The 21,311-nt window shown below is 50.7% G+C and overlaps 1 protein-coding gene across 1 annotated transcript in view; it reads left to right on the forward strand.

Moving 5' to 3' along the window:
* Positions 1 to 3,231: 3,231 nt before the first annotated feature.
* Positions 3,232 to 21,311, forward strand: part of SUMF1 (sulfatase modifying factor 1) — a gene marked incomplete at both ends in the record, with an annotated part of 39,748 nt that continues 21,668 nt past the window's right edge. Inside the window, 4 exons of the mRNA XM_084248297.1 lie at positions 3,232 to 3,513; positions 7,870 to 8,043; positions 8,600 to 8,681; positions 20,868 to 20,943. Of these exons, the coding sequence (XP_084104423.1) occupies positions 3,232 to 3,513; positions 7,870 to 8,043; positions 8,600 to 8,681; positions 20,868 to 20,943 (614 nt within the window). The remainder of the gene's footprint in view (positions 3,514 to 7,869; positions 8,044 to 8,599; positions 8,682 to 20,867; positions 20,944 to 21,311) is intronic.

Raw genomic sequence — 21,311 nt, forward strand, 5'->3', positions numbered from 1 at the left:
GGGACCATGCAGCCACAGACAGGGGGTGGGCTGGTTATGACCAAGTCACCTTGACCCCTACAGAAAGGCCGTGAGAAAATGGGGGCAGTTAACAAAGTCAAAAACTACAGCCAGTTCTCACTCAAGGCCCAGACAGTTTCCTGGAAATTGCAACCTTAAGTGAAACAATGTAGAAGGAAACAATTTGACCAGTTCTCCTTGATATAAATAAGAGCCTCCAATCTAAGCCAAATATATCTGGTTACATCAAACACCCCCAAACTTCTAAATAAGGGCCCAGCAATTACACTTGTATTTCTTCATTCATGCGTTTCTTCATTTTTCTACTCTGCTAACTCCTGTTCAGGGCCTTCGGCGGCGGGGACCCACCCTGGCGGCACAGGTGGAGCTGGGACACACCCCTGGACAGGGGCCTTTCCTCACAGGGCGCATCACACACCCACGGTCATTCACTGGGACCACTGACACCTGCCATGCACCCCAGCATCACAGCTTTGGGCTGCAGGAGGAATCCAGCGGATGAGGCGCAGGCCCACCACACATGGGCCTGGAGATGAAGACCACACTGCCAGGACCTTGGCTGAGAACAGAGGATTAGTGTGTTTCTTTTTCCCCTCATCCACCTCACAATGAAGCAACATTGGAAGACTGGCTGGAAGGGTGAGGGCAGGCTGGGGACAGAAGCACTGAAATAGAGTGATCGGGTGGCTCAGTAAAGGCAGGCCTCCTTGGCAGTCAGGAATTAAGTGGAAAAACCCAGGAGCTGAATGTTGGAGCAGGGACATCTTGGGAAATGCTCCTGAGAAACAGGGTGCTCCTGATCCCCAAGCCCACATAACCTGGCCCCTGCTGCCCTTCTCCGCATCCTTCCTCACCACCCCATACCTCTGCTGGTCTTATGTTGAGTAGACCCCCACCTTCAGGTCTGGGCCTTTCCTCCAGCTTCATTAGGCAGAAGGGGGTGAGAAGGACTCCCTTGGGGTGGGGTGGAGGGGAACTGCAGAGCAAGTGGCTGGCCTGTGGAGAGTGGACTGTGGAGCTGCATGTTTTGCTATAACTTCTAGCACAGACCTCCTCACCTGGGGATTTCTCATCCATCTTTTCCACTTATTCACAGATGAGTGACCAATAAGAAATTATTTAATGACCTGAGCAAGAAGACTGATACTTCCTGGAGAATCAACAAAACTTCCATCTTTGACAATGATTGTTAATAATAGCAAACATTTTGCTGAGGTATGGTGAAATGCCAGGTGCTGGGCTGCACCTTTTATTATCCTCATTTGATCCTCACAAAATCCTAAAGAAGGAGGTATTATTTTTCCCGTTTCACACATGAAGAAACAGAGGCTCCTAAAGGTCAGACCTCTGGTAAGTGGCCAGCTTTAATGCAGCTCTTTCTGAGCCTAAAATTTCTATCGTTTTCTCAACAATTTGTTTGCAGGTAAGAGAAAGAGGTCATGCTTCCTGTCATTCACTCTATCTACGAATTCAATTAATGTTGACTCAGTGTTTATTTTGTGCCAGGCACTGGCCTAATTTTGCTGATCTAGTGGTAAACGGATAGGCAGGATCCTTGCCTTCCTGAAACGTCCAGCTTGGAGTTCTGGCCGGATCACAGATCAGAGTGCAGGTTTTGAAGAGCAGGTGACAAGGCTGGTGCTGAGACCCTGGAAAATGTATTACTCACGCTGACACAGACGTAGTTCAAGCTTGGCCTTTTCGGCCTCATCAGTCTGGAAATGCATCCTTGCATGAGGTTTCTTGCCAAGTGGTGGTGATCGCAAATGAGAAAATGTGGTAATGCTTTTGAGGAAAGAACTTTTTCATTTATTTTATTTTTTTAAGATTTATTTATTTATGCATACAAGAGCTGGGGTACGGGCCAGAGGCGTTGGAGGTGGGGTGAGAAGATTCACCAGAGACAGAGTGGGGAACAGAACAGGCAGACTGACCGAAATACACTGCTGAGGGTCGCAGTGGGGAGACAGGAAAGGTCTGCTGTGCTATGTGGGTAGCTCCCTCGTTGGGGATCGGAACTCGTGATGCAGAGGCTGCGGATAGCTTCATAGGTTGCGTCTTAACCCCTTGCGCCATCAGGGAGGCTCCCAAAGAACTTTTTTAAATGAAAAAATTCAAACCTAAACTAGAGAGAACACTAAATAGACACCCAGATACTCACTGATACACTTAGAATTATTAACTTGCTGGCAGTCATGGTTCATTTCTGGCTACTCCTCTCCCCATTTATTTTTGGGAAGCAAGTCTTGACAGCATGACTTTTAATGCATTTTATCAATGGAACAGATTTTATTTTGAAAAGCATAAACACAAACACCACAATCATGTCTTAAAGAAAAGACCTAGAAACAAAATCACATTATCTACTTAATTTTACCAGATACCATGCTTTGCTTTAGTGGTCAGGTCCTATTTCTCCTAATTACCTCACACATCTCTCTGAGCCAGGTAGGTTTGAATCAGCATTCAGTCAGTTTCGCATGTTGCAGTCGGCTGAGACCGCACTTTTAACCTGCAATTCCCCCTTCATCTTCTTCATGTTTTGGTTTTGGTTTTGGTTTCTGCTGACGAAACTGGGTCCTGAGAGGAGGTTTGCAAACTCCAGGTTGCCTCAGTGGTATGCTCTGGAATCATCTGGAGAACTTGTTCAAAACAAACAGATGGTGTCCTTTCCGCGGAGACTCTAATTTAATTGCATTTTACTGAGTCGCCAAGGGAGCTGCTGCCCCGAGGCGAGGACTCTCGGGGAGCACCGCTGGACCTCTTGGGGTCTCCTTTCTGCCCTTCGCCTCCCTCCCATGTCCTGCAGGGGAAGCTTGTGGAATCAGCCTGGTGGCTAACCAGCAGAGCTTGAAGCCTCATTCCCCGGCTTTAGGCTCGTGCTCTGCACTTGCTTGCCAGGTGACTGCTGGGACCCAACCTGACAGGCCCCCGTGAGGCCTCAGAGGCTTCGCGAAGTGCTGCGCCTGGCACTCAGCAAAAGCTCAGTAAATTCGATTTTCACTATTTCAGCCAAGAGCAAACGTGGGCGCGCACCATCTGCGGGACACCGAGCTCTGCAGGCCTCGGCGGTGTCCCGGCGTCGTCAGGGTCCGGGAGCCAGGTGCGCGGAGGGGCACCACCTGCCGCGTCCCGAGTCCGCCCCGGGAGCGGCTCCTTTAAGGGGGCGGGGACACGTGACCAGACGGGTCACGTGGCTCGAGGCACAACATGGCTGCGCCCGCGCTGGGGCCGCCTCGGGGACGCGGCGCGGGGCTCCGGCTGCTCGCGTGGCTGCCGCTGCTCCTGCTGCCGCGCGCGGCGGCGGGGGGCGAGGGGGCCGGCGCGGGCGCGGGCGCGGGCGCGGCGTCCCTGGCCGGCTCGTGCGGCTGCGGCAATCCCCAGCGGCCCGGGGCGCCCGGCAGCGCCCCCGCCGCTCACCGATACTCGCGGGAGGCCAACGCCCCGGGCCCGGGCCCGGGCCCCGAGGAGCGGCCGCCGCAGCCCCCCAAGGTGCTCTCTCCATCCCCCGGGGGCGGGGCCGGGCCGGGGCGCCGGGGGCCTGGACGGGCCTGGGAAGCGAGGCCAGGGGCTGGCCGGAGGGCGAGTAAGGTTATGGCAGCCACACCCGGATCGCGCACCTGCGGGTCGGTGTTGGGGGAGTTCTGCTCCTTCTCCCCCTCCTACTCGACCCAGGAGACGCTGGCGCTTGGGGCTCAGTTTAATTCTGAGCACCGGGGAGTGGGGCTTGAGGACACTTGCTATCCCTCCACGTTGACTTCCTCCTCCCTCCACGTTCTTGATGGGGCGGAGGAATTAAGTCAGGCAGGTTCGGGTTCTTCTCTTACTGGGACAGAATCTGGGCACAGCTTCGTAGCGTCTCTAACAGTGTTGTGGGCTTTTCGGTAGGCTTTGCTCCTTGAGGGAGAGGACTTGTCTCGTTTATCTTGCTACCCCTGGCACTTCAGCCCCTAGGAAGGAGAAAGACAACAGTTTTCTTATCGATGCCTCTCACAGGCCTGGGTGTGTTAGCTGCGCAGCTTTACATATATATATATATATGTACATATATATATATAAATAACAATAACTACTACTTCATTTTCATTCTGTTTGGCACTTTGCATATTTTATGTTGTAGAAGCAGCTTAAGGAATTAGAACTCAGGACTTCTGATTCCTAAACTAGTGCTTCTTTTATTTTTATTTTTTAAAAAGGTTTATTTTTTATTACGCATACAAGAACTGGGGTACAGGCCAGAGGTGTGTGTGTGTGGGGGGGGGGGGTGAGAGGATTCACCAGAGTGGAGAACAGAACAGGCGGATTTGACTGAAATACACTGCTGAGGGGAGCAGCAGGGAGACAGGAGAGGTCTGCTGCATCATGTGGGTAGCTCCCTCGTTGGGGATGGGAACTCGTGCTGCAGAGGCTGTGGATAGCTTCATAGGTTGTGTCTTAACCCCTTGCACCATCAAGAAGGCCCACTAATGCTTCTTTTATACCAGGCACCCCCCTTCCGTTTCTATCTCATTTCTCTTCTGGATTAACTTGGACCAATTTTCAGAACCTAGGTGAGAGGTGACAACCCGGAGCAGGCTCTACCGGACCTCCTTCCTTTCCTTCCTGTTCAGTATTTCCATATACTCCCACACTAGTAGGGCTTCATGTGACACAGCAATTATTAGAGATGTTTCTTTGCTGGTTGGTGTCTCTCCTCAACTAGGCTGTGAGGGGCCATCATTTTGTATCTCAGGTATAGAGTGTTAGTAGCTGCATAGCTGGACTTCTCATTGTTGTCTCCGTCCTGCTTAATTATTTGCTTTTAAGTTTTTTTCTGTTATTCCTTCAAGAATGTTCTGCATTATTCATGTTTGTCTTTTGTGTGTTGGGGAAACCCCAGTTACTGGTGTGTGTATGTGTGTGTGTGTGTGTATGCGAACATGCACCATACTTGATTTTCATTCTTTTTAAATTTGGGTGGTAGCTGATAGTTTCTCTTTCCTTCTGAAGAGAAAGCCCTGTGTCTGTTTATCTGCTTTGTAAGTAATAAGACAGCTATCTTATTTGCATGTACGTGTTATTCTGTCTCAAAATTTTGCCTACAGCTTTCTGGCTAATCTTGATTATCTCATTTTAAATCTTCCAGTTGGTTCTAGAATGGGATGTGGGTACCAGTACCTTTTGAATTACATTTTCAAGATACATAATTTTCCATCCCTTTAGAGTGGTTTTGTGTCCAGACTGGGTCTTGTGTGAGTCATCTTTGGCCAGTTTTTATATTCACTTTCTGTAATGTTTGGGAACATCCCAAGCTATTAATAAACTAGTGGCTGCTGACATCACAGCCCACAAGCCTTTAAGGACTTAAGAGCTTAATCATTAAGCCTGAAGTAACCTTGTTATGCAGGGAAAAGGCTTCAGTGGAGACAATTCTATATTAGTTTTTCTTGGTTTAAATGTTTTAGTTCATGTGCAGATTACTGGTCTATTTCTGACATTTAGGCTTTTGTTCTAAACTTAGGAAGTCCAATATTATAGAAGAGTTAAATTATCTTAGTGTTTTCTTTCTTTTTTTTTTTATGCTAAAGACTTTAAAGAGTAGTTTTATGTTGAGATTTTCCAGGTCTCACACTCAAAGCTTCCCCCATTACCAACACCCACCACCACATGTTACATTTGTTACAAAGGATGAACCTACATGTCATAATTACCCAAAATCCATAGTGTATATTAGGGTTCAGCCTTGATGTTGTGCATTCTGTGGGGTTGGGCAAATGTATAGTGACATTTAATTCTCACCGTAACATCCTACAGAGTGTCTTTGTTGACTTAGACTGCGTATCCTAACCCCTTCTCATTCTTGGCAGCCGCTGATCTTTTTATTATTTGTTTTGCCTTTTCTGCAGGGTGTATAGCTGGAATCATGCATTATGTAGCCTTTTCAGATGGATTTATTTCACTTAATATGCACAAAACTTTCCTCCATGTCTTCTCCTAGCTTGATAGCTCTTCTTTGCCAACACTAAGTAATAGTCTGTAGTCTAGATGAAATTTGATGAAAGCTGCTATAAACATCAGGTTGCAGGTTTTTGTATGGACATGAATTTCTGATCCCTTTGAGTAAATACCAAGGGGTGTGATTGCTGAATCAAATGGCAAGAATATGCTTAGTTTTGCAAGAAACCCAAACTATCTCCCAACATGACTGTCCCCTGTTGTACCCCTACCAGCAGTGAGTGAGAGCCCTGTTACTTCACACCTGCTGCAGCATTTGCCATGGTCAGTGTTGCAGATTTTGGCCATTCTGATAGATTTGTGGTGGCATTTCATTAAAATTTGCATTTTTTGCATTGGCATCTGATGTGGTGCAAATTTTCATGTTCTTATTTGCTGCCTGTGGATCCCTTTTGGTGAATTGTATCCCCTTTGGCAAATTGTCTCGGGCCCACTTTTAAAATGGAATTGTTTCCTGGTTAAGTTTTAGGAGTCATTTGTTTTGGATAGCCGTCCTTTATCAGATGTATTTTCTGTAAATATCCTGTCCCAGCCTGTGGTTTGTCTTCTAAATCTCAGGACCTTGTCTTTTGCAGAGCGAAAATTTTTCATTTCAATGATTAGTGATTGTTTTTTCCATAGGTGGTGTTTCTGGTGCCACATGCAAGGTCATCTAGGTTTTCTCCTGTGTTACCTTATAGGAGCTTTGGAGTTTTGTGTTTTACATTTCGGTCTGTGATTCATTTTGAGTAAAATGTTGTGAAGGCAGTGAGATCTGTGTCTATATAATTTTTTTTTTTTTGCATGTGTACATCCTATTCTAGAACCATTTGTTGGAAGGTCTGTCTTTGTTCCGTTGTCTTGCCTTCATGTGGGTGTGAAGTGGAATCTGAGTTTTGATTCGCAATAACCTAGTAACTCATTGCTGTTGAACATGGACCTGTGATTATTCACTGAAAAATGTCAGTGTCGCCCTCAAACTCTCTCTCTCTTTTTTTTTTTTTTTAAGATTTGTTTGTTTGTTTGTTTATTTATACAAGCACTGGGTACAGTCAGAAGCGCGGGAGGGTGAGAGATCCACCAGAGCCAGAGCGGGGAGCAGAGCAGGCAGAAGGACCGAAGGACACTGCTGAGGGGAGCAGCGGGCGGCAGGAGAGGTCTGCGCGCCATGTGGGACCCTCTTCCGGTGGCCGGGGAGCAGCTGAGGATTGAACTGGCGCTGCAGAGGCTGCAGGCAGCCTCGCAACCCAGCGCTCCACCGCTGAGCCACCGGGGAGGCCCTCAAACTCTCTCTTTAGGGCTGGGCCTGGGGCAGGGTCACTGCAGTGGCAGCTCTCTTGGAGGTTAGAGGTTTTGTGAGACGGTAGGTAGGACCGACCAAAGCAATTGCAATGACGAGTTTTAATAGGGAATTAATTAAGGACAAAGACATAATAAGGACAAGACATGGCCCCTCAGCATTTTAGGTTTCCTACTTCAGTAATTTCGATCTCGCCGTTGTTGGTGGGGACCCAGGTGCATTCGGGGACTTTAAAGGATAGAAAAGCGTTTTCCACTTCCTTTTAAACATACTTCTAGAGAAACGAGAATGCACGGAAGGAAAAACGTCCATGTGTGCAGAGGACGGTGGGCTCTTCTGGCCTGTCCTCCGCCCTCCACAGCTTGGCGACTTGCTGGGCCCAATTCCACAACACACTTGTTCGTGTTGTGTAGACATTGGCGGGAGAACCGACTTCCCACTGGGCCTCGCTGCTTTGTGGCTGGTCGCTCACTGTGTCGGGGCAGGGAGTGGGGTGGCTGGCGGGCCGTGGTTTCGGACTCCCTTGGTGCTTCCTGTGTGGGGCGCCGCACCACGTCCCAAGTCTTCTCCCGCAGATGGTGCCCATCCCTGCAGGCGTGTTCACCATGGGCACGGACGAGCCCCAGATCAGGCAGGACGGGGAGGCGCCCGCGCGGAGAGTGGCCGTGGACGCCTTCTACATGGACGCCTATGAAGTCAGCAACGCCGACTTCGAGAAGTTTGTCAACGCGACTGGCTACCTGACAGAGGTGATGGCGGGAGGGCAGCAAGCTCATGTCTCTGGGGTGGTGGCTGTGCTCGGCTCTTCCTGTGGTTTTCAGCTCCCCACTCCTCATAGCACCCCAGGAGGCAGGCACTTTCCCGGGAACCCCTGAGGGTCAACAAACAGGTTCGCCTTGAAGTCTGGCCTGGCTGCCATGACCCCAGGACCCTGCTCTTCACTGTCGGCCCGGGTGGCGCCCGAGCACACTGGGCCACGCCGCTCTGAGATGCCGAACACGGGGGCCTTTTCCCTCGGACAGCCGCCCCTTGAGTGAGGCAGGAGCCTGTGCATTTCACAAGTGGTTTTGCAGTTTTATTTCGATGTCTGACCACCCACCAGCTCTCCCAGGCCCTCTCTTGGCTTTATCGTGAGTTCAGCCCATGTCAGAGAAGGCCCTGAGAGAGGATGTTTGTCCTGGTGGGAGACGGAGGCCTCTGGGTGAAGGTCTGTGTGTCTCAGGTGCTCTCGACCTGCAGGTTCCTCATCCCGCACTGCAGGGCTTTGCTCTGGCCTTCAGTTTCTGTCTCCTTCCTTCCTTCCAGGCTGAGAAGTTCGGTGACTCCTTTGTCTTTGAAGGCATGCTGAGCGAGCAGGTGAAGACCGGCATCCAGCAGGCAGTAAGTAGTGTGGGAACGGCGCTCGGATCTCCCCCGCTTCGTGGAAAGGGCTTGGGTGAAAAATCCGAACGACCAGGGTCCCGTGTCTGGTCTGACTCGAGCCTCTGTCTGTGGCGAGTGACGCCCTTGTCACCAAGAAGAGCTCAGCTGAGCCTCACCACTGCTGGGATTCATTGACTTCTAGCTGCTCCCGGGAGGGAGGGTCAGAGGTGGGTGTGTTCATGCCTGTTGTGAGTCTTTGTCTCCTCGGGCTGGTGTGGAATGAGCGTCCTACTGGAGCACGCGGTTTCACACCATCCTGCCAGGAGCCCACGGCTCTCACCTTCCTAGGACCTGGGCCAGGCCTCCCCAGCTCCGGGCCCTCCCTCGGAGAGGAGCGCGAGGTGGCCCAGAGGTTTCAGGAGGCCGAGGACAGGGCTGCAGGAGCCAGGCACTCCGGCAGGCTGGTTTTTGTCTGAGTGTTTGTACGGGTCTCAGGAGGAGGCCGAATACGGAAGACGCGTGGGGGTGGGGGAGTGTGGGAGGTTGGGAAGCAAGGGGTTGAACAAAGAGGCCAGGGAGGCAGGAGAGGCGGGGGCGGGCGGTGGAGCAGAGGAACCCGGTCAGCGCCTGGGGGGATGTGAAGGCAGAGCCCCCTCTTCCAAGTTGCCTCAGCTCCTGCTGGGAGCAGGGTCAGAAAAACTCCTCCACCTCCCATTTCCTCTCTCATCTAACCGCCATAGCAAAACCTGAGGAAACAGAGTGGCCTTGTTCTCGGCACCTGCGGGCGCCGCGCCCCCGTGTGTGCTGTGAGCCGACGTGGATCCGTGACTGGGCTGCGCTTGGGCTTCTGCGCTTGGGCTTCAGCTGTCCTTGTCCTCATGGGCTGACCCGGCGTGTCCGGCATGTAACCTGATAGGAATTTTTTGTAAGGGCTTGGCGGTCAGGTTAGCCTGGTGCTGATGAGCTGGCACGTCAGGATGTGGCCTTGTTTGCAGATCTGGAGGCCAGAGGAGGGGGACCTGGGCCCTTACTTTTGCACTTGTGCCTTGGGCAGCAGGTCCACTGTCCTTGGAGCCCCCACCACATCAGGGTGGAGGCGGCCGAGATTGTCACCAGGTTCTGGAGGCCGTCGGCTGCCGGGTGAGGCCGAGCTGGTCACCAGGAGCACCTTCCCATGGGTCCAGGCTGGGCCCCTCGTCATTGCACGCCTAATGGCAAAGCAAACCTTTTAAGCATGTTTAGAAAGCACCAGGGGCAATAAAATGGACCTGCCCGTGTCCTGGGAGAGAGCCAAGCGTTTGTTTTTCAGCCCCCTCCTTGTGGGGCTGACTGGCCCGCTCGCCTCAGACTTGCTTCCAACCTCTGTTTCCAGGGCAGGGCCGGGGAGTCGGGAGGTAACTGTTGAGGAGCAATGACCCCAGTCACCTGGGACAGGTTCTCCCTTGTCAGGGTCTCTCTAGACCTGATGAAGTCCAGAGGGAAGTCTCCCTTGGGTGCAGGCTTCTCCATACTCGCTATGCTTGTGAGCCTCCGGGAAGCGGGCCTGCTCCTTCCTCAGGCTCAGGCCCACCTGGGGTTTAACAACGCTCTGGCTTTTGCATAATGATTTTAAATGTTGAACTGTTTTATAAATTGTTTGCAGTTATGTGTTTACTTGCATGTTGTTTAAATGTTTTGTATAATCTGCAGTGTCTTAAGTGCTGTTTCCAATAGGTTACACTGGTGCTGCACATTTTCTTGGAAATAAACAACCCTTTGGGAAATAAAACACAAACCTAGAAAATCACACAAAGCAAAAGTGTAGCTTATGGAGTCACCCCAGAGCAGACACGCTGGAATCCTCCACCTCAGTCATGGTGGTTGGCTGCCTGCCCCACCAACCCCCTCCCGCGCCTGATCCCTCCTAACCATCACCCTGCGATCTGAAGGAGCTGCTCCCTGCTGTGAGACACGTCCTGTGTTTCTTCTACAGTTACCAGCCCAGCACTGCCCTCCTGTGCACTTGCCCACTCACAGGAAATCTCTAAGACTCAATCTACAGATTTCCCTGCAATTGCCCCAGCCACTCCCCTGTTTCCCCCTAACAGTTTCTCTAACCTGCACCCCCCGCCCCCTGCAGGACTTTGTCCACTGCCTTCTCACAGGGCAGCTCGCCTCTTGTCTGCCTGCATTCCTGCAGAGAAGCCGGTTTTAAATGTGTCCACCTGTATGTGCTCAGCCAGCGCTGCGCAGCTTTCTCTCACCTGTGGATCTGTGCGCTCGCAGGGTAAAAAAAGCCTTCATGAATTGCACGTTTCTCATTTCCATTCGGGCTGTCGTGTGCCTCTCCAGCTTCTCGTGAGTCCTCTCCTCTCTTCTGAACAGCTTTATCGAGAGAGAATTCATAGCCCGTAAAGCCCGTCATCGCGAGGGAACAGCTCAGTGCCTTCCGTGTATTTATAGCGCGACGTCACCACCATCTAATTTCAGAACATTCCCATCAGTCCAAGACGCAGCAGCAGCCGCCGCCGCGTGTCCTTTGCCGTCACCCCATCCACACCCGAGCCTCGGGCGGGTCCTGCGTCCTCAGGGGGCGCCCCCAGTCTTCCATGCCTTCTTTGCTTTTTCTAACGGTAGGATTGACGGCACCCCCACACCTTGCTGGGAACCAGCCATTTCTCCAGGCAGGTTCAGGAGGGCAGCAAGGCCGGGACCCGGGCCGGATTCTGGGGTGGCTGGTGGCTTAGCTTGGTCCGCGTTGCTCTGTGGACCGAGCGCTCAAGAAGGGGACTCACTGACATTTTGGGTTCCAGGCTGGCCCCTGAGCCTGTTTTGTCCCCCATGTTGCCTTTGCCCCGTACCAGAAATACCAGTTCTCAAGGGCGTGGGAGGCAGGAGCAGAAGAGCCTGGAATTACTCATGTCCTTTGTCCCAGATCACATACACGACCAGCGCCGCCACCACCAGCATCACTACTGCCAGGTGAACAAACCGCCTTCCAGGTGTGCTTTTCTGGGGTCTCGCAGGGGTGCCGGACTTGGTGCTGGTCATCCTGGGTGGTTCCCAGCAGACGGTGTGGCCACACGACCCACGGGTCAGTGGCGGCCGCGGGTCAGTGTCTTAGCGACAGTGACATCTTTGGTCCACATTTGTTTTTCTGGGTTACCTGGTAGATGTATTTTGTTTTCCTTTATGGGGGATTGTCGCTGACAAGTTGAATGACAATCTGAATTTCTCTCCCTTGAGAGTTACTCGCTTTTGCCCAGATACCCAGGGGTTCCCCCCACCCCCGTCTCTGCTTAGATCATCAGCGTGTGACTTGGTGTCGGTCGTGACGGGTCAGTGTTCTCAGTTCGCAGCTGCTTTTCCAGTATGTGGCTTCAGAATTGTTGTCTCCCAATTTCAGGAGAGTTTTCATATCATTTTTACTGTTTTCTCTGTGCCCTTTTGTTTTCTTCTTTGGAACTCAACAAATCCGTGGAATGGGTCCATTGTCAGTGTTCACACTTTCCTTTCAATCATTTCTCTTTCTTAAACATTGAACATTTTCTCCCCTTCCCGCGCCGTGTCTCTGAAGTGGCTTGTGTTCATTTCTGCGGTGACTTCTGCTCTTCCCTCAGCTGTCCCCGACTGCGTTCTCCCTCTGTCCTTCCAGGCTCCCCCGTGACATCATGGGCTCTTTGGGGGATCCCCCTCCACGAGAGCTGCGTGGTTCTCCTCACCTGTACATGGACGACTCCACTGGCAGGCTCCTCACACTCAGCACTCAGCTGTGGTTGGTGCCACCTCGCCGTCCTGCCGGGCTTTAGACGTGACTTGGGGAGAGCGAAAGCTGACGCTGCTGTCACCCGAGCCAGCGAAACAGATATGTCTATTATACGAGACACGAAACAGCTGCGTTTATGAAAATAGGTCTCTCATAAATATAAACCCACATATGTAAAGTCTTGAGGCAAAACTTTGAGCTGGCTTTTGGGTGTCACTGTAAAGTCATTGCAAATGGTCTATTGTGTCTATTGTTCTGACTGACTTTGGGCCTCCCTGGTGGCGCTGGTGGTTGAGCGCAGCGCTGTGAAGCCATCCGCAGCCTTTGTAGCGCTGGTTTGATCCCCGCTGGCCCGGGAGATACCCACATGGCGTGGCAGATCTCTCCTGTCTCCCCGCTGCTCCCCTCAGCAGTGTATTTCATCAGTCTGCCTGTTCTGCTCCCCGCTCTGGCTCTGGTGAATCCTCTCACCCTCCCGCACATCTGGCCTGTACCCCGGTTCTTGTATGCATGAATTAATAAGTCTTTTTTAAAAAAAAAAGTCATCGTAAATTGCAGGAATGGGATGATTTAGAGCAGAGTCCACATGCATGCTGAAATTGACCGACTTGGGCTTTTTTTTCCTTCTGGATAAATCTGTTTGGACACCACTGACATGAGGACATAAAGTTAAATGGTTCTTGGGCCTCCCCGGTGGCGCAGTGGTTGAGCGCTGGGTGGCGAAGCTGCCCGCGGCCTTTGCGGCACCGGTTCCATCCCCGGCTGCTCCCCGGCCACCGGAGGAGGGTCCCACATGGCACGCAGACCTCTCCTGCCGCCCGCTGCTCCCCTCAGCAGTGTACTTCGGTCCTTCTGCCTGCTCTGCTCCCCGCTCTGGCTCTGGTGAATTCTCTCACCCTCCCGCGCTTCTGACTGTACCCAGTGCTTATATACATAAATAAAAATAAATCTTTAAAAAAAAAAAAGTTAAATGGTTCTCATGATGAGCTCAGGATGGGATTTATATGAAAGGAAATCATTCTCTAGCTCAGCCTTATCTGTCTTGGAACTAAGAGGACTGGTAGTCTTTGACCCCTGGGGCTGGCCCCCCTGAACTGGCCCCCCTGGCCCACAGGGGCAGCTAGCCAGCGCTATACCCCTGGGAGAGACTCTGAGCTCGACTGGCGTGAGATGGGAAATTTCCCGGGCTGTCTGTCTCTCGTCTTGATATATATTTTTTTCCTATTTTTTTTTTACTACCTAATGCATAAATTGATATTTTATACTCCTTATCTATTTATTTTTACAATTCAGTGGCTTTTAGTTTCTCTACAGAGGCTGACCACTGTTTCCCCACCATCCCTTGTGTCCCCTCTGGCTCCCTCCCCCTCACCCCATTAGCTCAGAGCTCTCCTGGTGTTTGTTGACAACCCCTGGTTTCTTAATGTTTCACATGATCAAATGTCTGCTATGTAAATGGCTAGTATTTGTGTCTATTGTTCTGACTGACTTTGTGGCATATAAGTCTCTCAAATCTCCTCCACTTTATTGACAATAGCTGCTTGTCATCCTTTCTTATGGCTGTATAATATTCCACGGTGTGTATGCTCATAGCTTCTTGTTCAGTCACCGCAATGCACATTCAGGCGGCGTCCATGCCCTGGCGGTTGTGCAAATGCTGCTGTGGGTCTTTGCTGTTGCTTCGTGTTCTTAGAACAGACACCCCGGAGTGGGGTTGCAGGATGTATGGTGCTTCCATTTTTAGTTTTTTAAGGTCCATCAGATGGCTTTCCATGATGGCTGCACCAGTTCACATTCCCACCAACAGAGAGAAATTTACAGTGTAAAATAATATTATTTGGATGTTGAATTTGAAGCAAGGGTGTTAAACAGTGAGAGAAATCCTTGAGGGGACTAAGACTAGGTTTGGTTATTGTGTTATTATTTGTTTGGGGGCATTTTACACTAAAGGACATTTTGCTGTTGAAAAGCATAGTACTTGAATTATTTAATATCTAAAAATTATGTTTCATTTCGATAATTGCATTATTAATGGATCTTTGAAATCTTTTGACACAAGGAATAACCAGAGTGGGTAGAAAACAAGTTGCCCTTGGCGGGAACCCCAGAAACAATCACTGTCTTTTCTTGAGGTTTGGCACTTTTACATCGTTAACTGTTTAGGAAGCCAATTCCTGAGTAGGTGTCCTTGGTAAAGGAGGAGGCGCGTCTATTTTGAGAAGTGTTTTTCAGCTGAAAGCCTGTTTCAGGGGGACTCAGAGCTACCCAGGCATCTTCTTTCCAAGTGAAAACGTTCCTTCTGTCCATGCTGTGCTGGGGGCCCTCTTAGTGGGCATTGCTGGGCCAGGCCAAGAGGCAAAGCAGAAGGCAGCCCACCTTCCCCTTCGTGATGAACCACAGACCTGAGGACTCTCAGCCCCTGAGAGAGCCCCGAGGAAGGATGTGGTTCAGTAGTCTGAATTTACAGGCCTCGTCACGGGAAAGACCTGGAGGCCCAGCAAGATTCTCAGTTCACAGCCACAAATTAATTCCTGGGAAATTAATTAATTAATTGATTACTAGGAGAACTCTAGAACGTTAACTGCTGTTTGTTTACCGAGCCAGACAGTGCTCAGAAAGGTGGGTCTGGTCCAGGGGATGCGTCAGTTGAAGTCACTCGAAGCACGTGGCCTGAGGAGACCTTGCTGGCTTCCTTTGGGGGTGGGGGTTTGGCTTCTGCAGCTTCTCCCTGCACAGCATCCGCTCAGCTGCAGGAAGTCTCTTTTACACGCTCACCAGACCTTTTCTGTCCCAAGTGACCTTGGGCTGTGTGGGGAGAAGCCGTAAGGAACAGATCGTGGCCTGTGAGTCCGCATGCTGGCCGCGGAGCTCAGCACCGCCTTGACCAGCTGGTTTTGGGAAAAGTCACTTCAATCCCTGGCTACTCTTCTTGTGACTTCTTGAATAGGAGACTTAGTTTACATTTTTTTCTTTTTCAATAGGAACACTGTAGTCTGCAGATGTCTTTCTAGGTGATTGCTTTAGTTCCACAAATTTTGTAGTGCTTTGCTAACTGTGTATCACTATACACTTTCTGATGTTCAGTATCGTTTCTGCTTTGATTTGTACATTGCTGTGTTTATTTTTCAGTTGGAAATATTTTATTAGCGTCTTGGGTACTGATTTCTAACTTGTGGTCTGAGAATGTGTTTGGTGTGTTGTGGGTTCTTGAAACTTGCTGAGGCTGTCTTGGTCATGAATGTGCCTTGTGTGTCTGAAAAGGATGTATCTTTTCATTGGCTAGGTATAATGGATACATATCCGCTGTAGGAAGATTGCTAACTGTGCTATTTAATTTTTTCCCCTAAGCTTGTTCTCAGTAATTGCTGAGAAAGATGTTAAAACTTCCACTTACTGGTAGATTTGGTCATAATCTTTTAGCGAGTTGGTCTGTTTTGCTTTAAATATGTCAAAGTTACACTATTGAGCTTAGAAGTATAACTGCATGTGTTTTCCTGTTAAACTGAACAATTAATCATGGTTGAGAATTCTTTTACTCTAATCCCAAGGATTTTTTAAAAAAAGATTTATTTATTTATTTATGCATACAAGAGCTGGGGTACAGGCCAGAGGTGTGGGGGGTGAGAGGATTCACCAGAGACAGAGCGGGGAACAGAACGGGCAGACAGACCAAAGTACACTGCTGAGGGGAGCAGCGGGCGAGTCAGTTGAGGTCTGCTGCGCCTTGTGAGCAGCTACTTGGCTGGCCGGGGATCGAACTTGTGCTGCAGAGGCTGCCAAGGATTTTTATCTTCAAGTTGATTTTGTCTGGTATCCACAAGCATGTACCAACTTTCTTCCGGTTAATATTCATCTAAAATGTATTTTTTCATCTTTTCATTTTCAACCTGTGTCTTTATGTATTTTTGTAGATCACTTATAAACATACATTTAAAAAAAGTCCATTTGACAGTCTTTGTTTTTCAGCTCAGAGTTTGTTTCCTTTATATTGTGATTACTGGTATATTCATTTTTAATTCCATCATTTTACTTTTTGTTGTCTTTTTATTCCATTTCTTCCCTTCATTTTCATGCCTATGTTTTTTCTGTTTTCCTCACCTCAACTCTGCTTGTCTCTTCCCCTAACGAGACAGTGTTACTACGCCTGTATACACCTGTTCTCAGACCTGTGCCCTTTCCTTTCTGCGCCTTGGATGCTGTGGTCTCTGGGTCGTCAGTGTTCTTTTTTTTCAGAGAGAAACTGGCCACACCATCTCCTAGGGTTTCGGGCTTAAAAACATTCACTGTTGACATTTTAAAATCATCATTTTAGCAAGCACAGTACACTAAGCACACTCTTAGGCACAGGGCTGCCTCCTGGATACTTAGCAGAAGCAAAACATGTAAGTGAAGACACTTAAAGGTGTCACTGGTGTGTCCTCGAGTAGCAGTGAAGGCGACACGGGCTAGCGTCGCCCCCAGGGCTCAGAGTGAGGAGACGGTGGGTTATGACCCAGCAATGTCACCAGGTGTGTAGTTTCTGAAAGTGACTGTTGTGAGTGCAGATCCCACGCAGGAACATGCCGAGCTGAAATCAGCACAGGTATACAATTTGGACTAACTGTGCCGACGTGTACTCGTAGGTGACACTGGAAGACGCAAGAATTAGTCCAGTGGCGACTAATTTTTAATGAACGTGTGTTTAATGTTGCTGACTTGGGTTTTCTCAACGCAAAGTGCAGTCTCTTAACAGGAATCTGTGAAAATCTATGAAAATACTGTCTACACTGTAGATTGTAATTTAGACTTTAAAAATGGCATAAGAAAGAACATTAAACATTACCCACCATCTCACCACCCAGAAGTGACTGTGGCCGACATTCCAGTATATGTGCTACTAGTATTTTCTTTGCAGAGTGTGTGTGTGTGTGTGTACTTTTAAATGGTTATGTATAAACATACTTGTAACTGTCTTCACCTCTTCTAGTAGAGGGTGAACACTTACCCAAACAATCAGATTGTTTTGCATGTAATTTTTAATGACAGCTGTGTCCCTTCTCATGGACATGGGTGAGGCCCACCCCACCCGCCCCTTGCTGGTGGACCAGGTGTAGTCTTTTGCTAAGTTGTCAGATTGCTTTCTGGATAGATTATATCAATTTGCACAATCACCATTTTGCCCAAAAAGGTAAATTACTTTTAGACTATGAGAAACCCTTTTTTCTTGTTTCTTTTTTAAAGATTTATTTATTCATGCATACAAGAGCTGGGGTACAGGCCAGAGGTGTGTGCGGGAGGGTGAGAGGATTCACCAGAGACAGAGTGGAGAACAGAACAGGCTGATTGACCAAAATACACTGCTGAGGGGAGCAGCGGGTTAGCCAGGAGAGGTCTGCTGTGCCATGTGGGTAGCTCCCTGGCTGGGGATTGAACTCATGCTGAGTGGCTGTGGACAGCTTCACAGGTTGCATCTAAACCCCTTGTGCCACCAGGGAGGCCCCCTTTTTTCTTGTTTTTATTATTATTTTTAAAGCCCAAAATAATCTTTCCCCATATTTATGCATGTCTCCACCAGGGAGGAGTAAAATAGATGACTTTTCAGGGGTTGTTGAGCACAGAGATGTTTTTCATGTCATTTTTTCCTGCCCTGTCTGGTGAAGGGCCCTGCTGCAGCCGGCCTGCCTGCCTCACCTCTCAGGGGCGAGGAGTGAGGAGCAAGCTGTTTGCCTTGAGAACGCAGGCTGTGCTGGCCTCAGGGATTGCACTAAGAACTGAAGCAAAAAGTCTTAAAAATTTCAGGTCTTCTTGAAGTTTGATAAATGTTTCTGCTCTATTTGAAAAAACATGCATTTCTCTCTCTCTCTCATGAATTCTATTAAGCAGTCAAGATACCTGATACAGAGTTCAATTCGAAATAAACTGTCAGAGTCGACTACCTGTCTGTTTTCATGATAAATGTACTTTCACTCTCTCTTCAGGTCTAGTTCTCCGTTTCCCACCTTCGTGTTGGGGGCCGGAGAAAGAACTTTTTACTATGTGGTTCCCTTTCCATTTCATGCTCCCAGTTGCTAGCTTTCCCCCAGTTTTATTTATACTTGGTGAATTAGAACAGATCTGCAGTTTCTCATTGTTCACCAGTGCCAGTTGGAAAATTCCCTTGGGGTGTTTTTATAGGGGTAATTGTCATGTTTATGCGATGTTTCCAGAAACGCCCATCTTTTTAATTTGCTTTTCTAAATGCATTTAATTTATAAGAGAGCAGTTGTGAAGTTGCAGAACTTGACATCTTTGCACTTGAATATACATAATTATCCTTTTCCTGTGTGGACTTTATTCTGGGCCGTGTGCGTATCAGAAACATGATTTAGCGCCTCTGGCGTAGATGAAGGCTCTTTTGCTCTTTTGCTCTGTCTCCTTTTTGCTTGTCTATAAGCTGCTACTACAAGCCTGGTGATATCCGGGGGCGACGGGGGAAAAGATGCCTTTGCCCGGAGTCCACTTCTCAAGGGCTCTCCGTCCATCTCACACAGATCCTATTTACATTGTAATTGCGCGCCGCCGGCTGTCTGCTACAGCTGTTTCAACTTAGACCCAAGACAGTTGCCATGGAGATGGTTGACTGGAAATAGGTCAAGTTAAAGTCCTTTTCCTCCAGATATAGGGGGTGCTGCAACTCTGGAAGAGTCTCCTGGAACAGAGAACACGTCGGTGCAGCCACAGCCCATGCTGGTCCCCCTGTTCCGGCCGAGGGTGTTGCAGATGCCGGTGTACTGGCCGCCTTGGGCCAGGGAGAGAGGGGGGTGGGAAGCTGAGGGGTCCTGCCCTGTGCAGGACCATGCGATACCACTGGCCTGCCCTGGCTCTCGAGAGGCGTGTGCTCCCTAAGTTCCTAAACTAGAAGAGCAGTGTTCACTGTCACGACACCTCCAGGAGCTCAAGAACACACTTCTACAATTGTGGGGTGATGACATGTGACATTTGGAAAGGGAGGGCGGCAGCCGGCCGTGGGTGGGGGGCCTGCTGGGCTCTCCCAGCTGCTGGCTCTCACTTCCTGGTCCTTCTGTCTGGGTGTCGGGGAGGTGGCTCTGGACCTGCTCTGTGAGGAGGGACTCCTTAGGGCCTCACTCACAGTCACGCCTGTGGGCCTGTCCTACTTGGAGCCTGGCAGGGGTGGGCTTCTTCCGTGCTGTCCCTGGTGCAGCAGGGCACGTTCTAACAGCTCTGAACCTTCGGAAGAGGGTTGAACTGGCAGGTGGCTGGAGCTTGTGGTGGACTCTGAGGGGCAAATTTTCATGACTGGGAGACACACGTTCTTTGGCCCCTGTGAGGGAGTTGCAGCAGTAACGAGGGATGAGGACAGTGGCAGAGACCCCCTCCTCAGCATTGGGGCTGGGACAGGTTGGGTGAGTAGCCCAAATTCTCCATAGCCAAGAGTGGGGCCCCCTGGGCGCTCTGCTTGTTCGCCAAGACACAGAAAGAACCACTGTCACTGGCCCCTCAACCCAAGCAGCCAGACCCTGGGTTAGGGGATCTTCAGGGCCACAGTGGACAGAGACAGAAACCTTCACCTCTGTGGCCTCTGGAAGCCAAGTCACCCTGCGGCAGGGTCCCCCGGGCCACGGCGCCTGCTTTCTTGCAGTAGGAAGTAATTCCACGCGGTCCGCGGGTACGACAGCTCGCGCGTCTTGCTTGTACGGCTTCTCCCCAACCCCTGCCGACGTCCTTCGCTCCAGGCCCCTCGGGAGGTTTGGCTGTGGGAGGATGAGGAGGCGGCGGCCCGGCCGCTCGCCGTGTGTAAGGAGACACATCCACACGCCTCTTCCCTCGGCCGTCTCCGCAGCAGCGCGGCCTGTGATTCAGCGGCTGCCCTGCGTGTCCTCGGCAGAGTACGTGCTCTGCGCCCTCCTGGCGGTCGCCTCACTCCGCGGGGGCCACTTGCTGTTTGGGTGCAGAGGCCCATCGAGTAGGAATCAGGGTCCTGGCTGCCCCACCCGCTCTGTCGCGAGACGGCCAGGTGGGCTGCTCCCGTCTCACAGCTGAAGGTGTTGCAGGGCCCCGCGGGTCATGTGGGGCCGGCGTTGGAACCTGTGTCTCTAGAAAACACACCCGGCCTCTCTGCCATGCCTCCGCTTGGCCTGTGACCCTGGGGTCACCTTCAGCCACGCTTCATGCCTGGAGTCCCTGGGTTCCCCACCTGTGAAGTAGGCTCACCCCTCGCTGGCTCAACATCGAGCACGGGGCTGTGCGTCTTTTGGAGTGCTTGGTGATGCGTGCCATAGAACCACGTGTTTACCTCGTCACCCTGGAGCTCTTTGGTTAAAGGTTTATTTCCACCTGCACCTTTATCTTGAGGTCCCGGTCACAGCTCTCGAGGTCACGCATGTGGGGGCCGCAGACTGGGAGTGAGGGCCTGCTGCGCGCCCCGGCTCTTTCCCAGGACTCGCCGTCACTAACCTCCGCTTGTTCTGGGTTGCCTTGAGGTGGCAGCTGCTCCCTGGTGGTTACCTGTCAAGGGCGCCAGCTGGAGACACCCCGAAGGACCCGACTCGACTGTTCTGCACAGGTGAGGCTGCCGGACTGTCCTGGCCGACAGGGCTCCTTCCGGGTAGACTCTGCGCTGCTGAAAGGGAGCTCAGGGGCCATCTTCGCTGTGAAATGGGGAGAACCATGAACCTGAATTGATTTTGGAGGAAATAAAACTGCAGAAAATGAGGCAGGTGAAGAGCCAGACACTGGGCCGACTCGCGGAAGGCACAGGGCACCGGGCCTGTCTCCGCCAGCCGGGCGTTACCCCCTGCAGGTTCCCCCTCCCCGCTCAGGCCTCTGATGGGGCTCAAGCCGGGCTTGGTCTGCGGTCCGGCCCAGGCACGCGTGTAGTTCTCAGCGAGGAGGAGCACTAGGGAGTGAGCGGCGTGTCCTGCCCAGTGGCCG

Source organism: Talpa europaea, assembly GCF_964194135.1.
Source record: "Talpa europaea genome assembly, chromosome: 11".
Classification (NCBI taxonomy): Eukaryota; Metazoa; Chordata; class Mammalia; order Eulipotyphla; family Talpidae; genus Talpa; species Talpa europaea.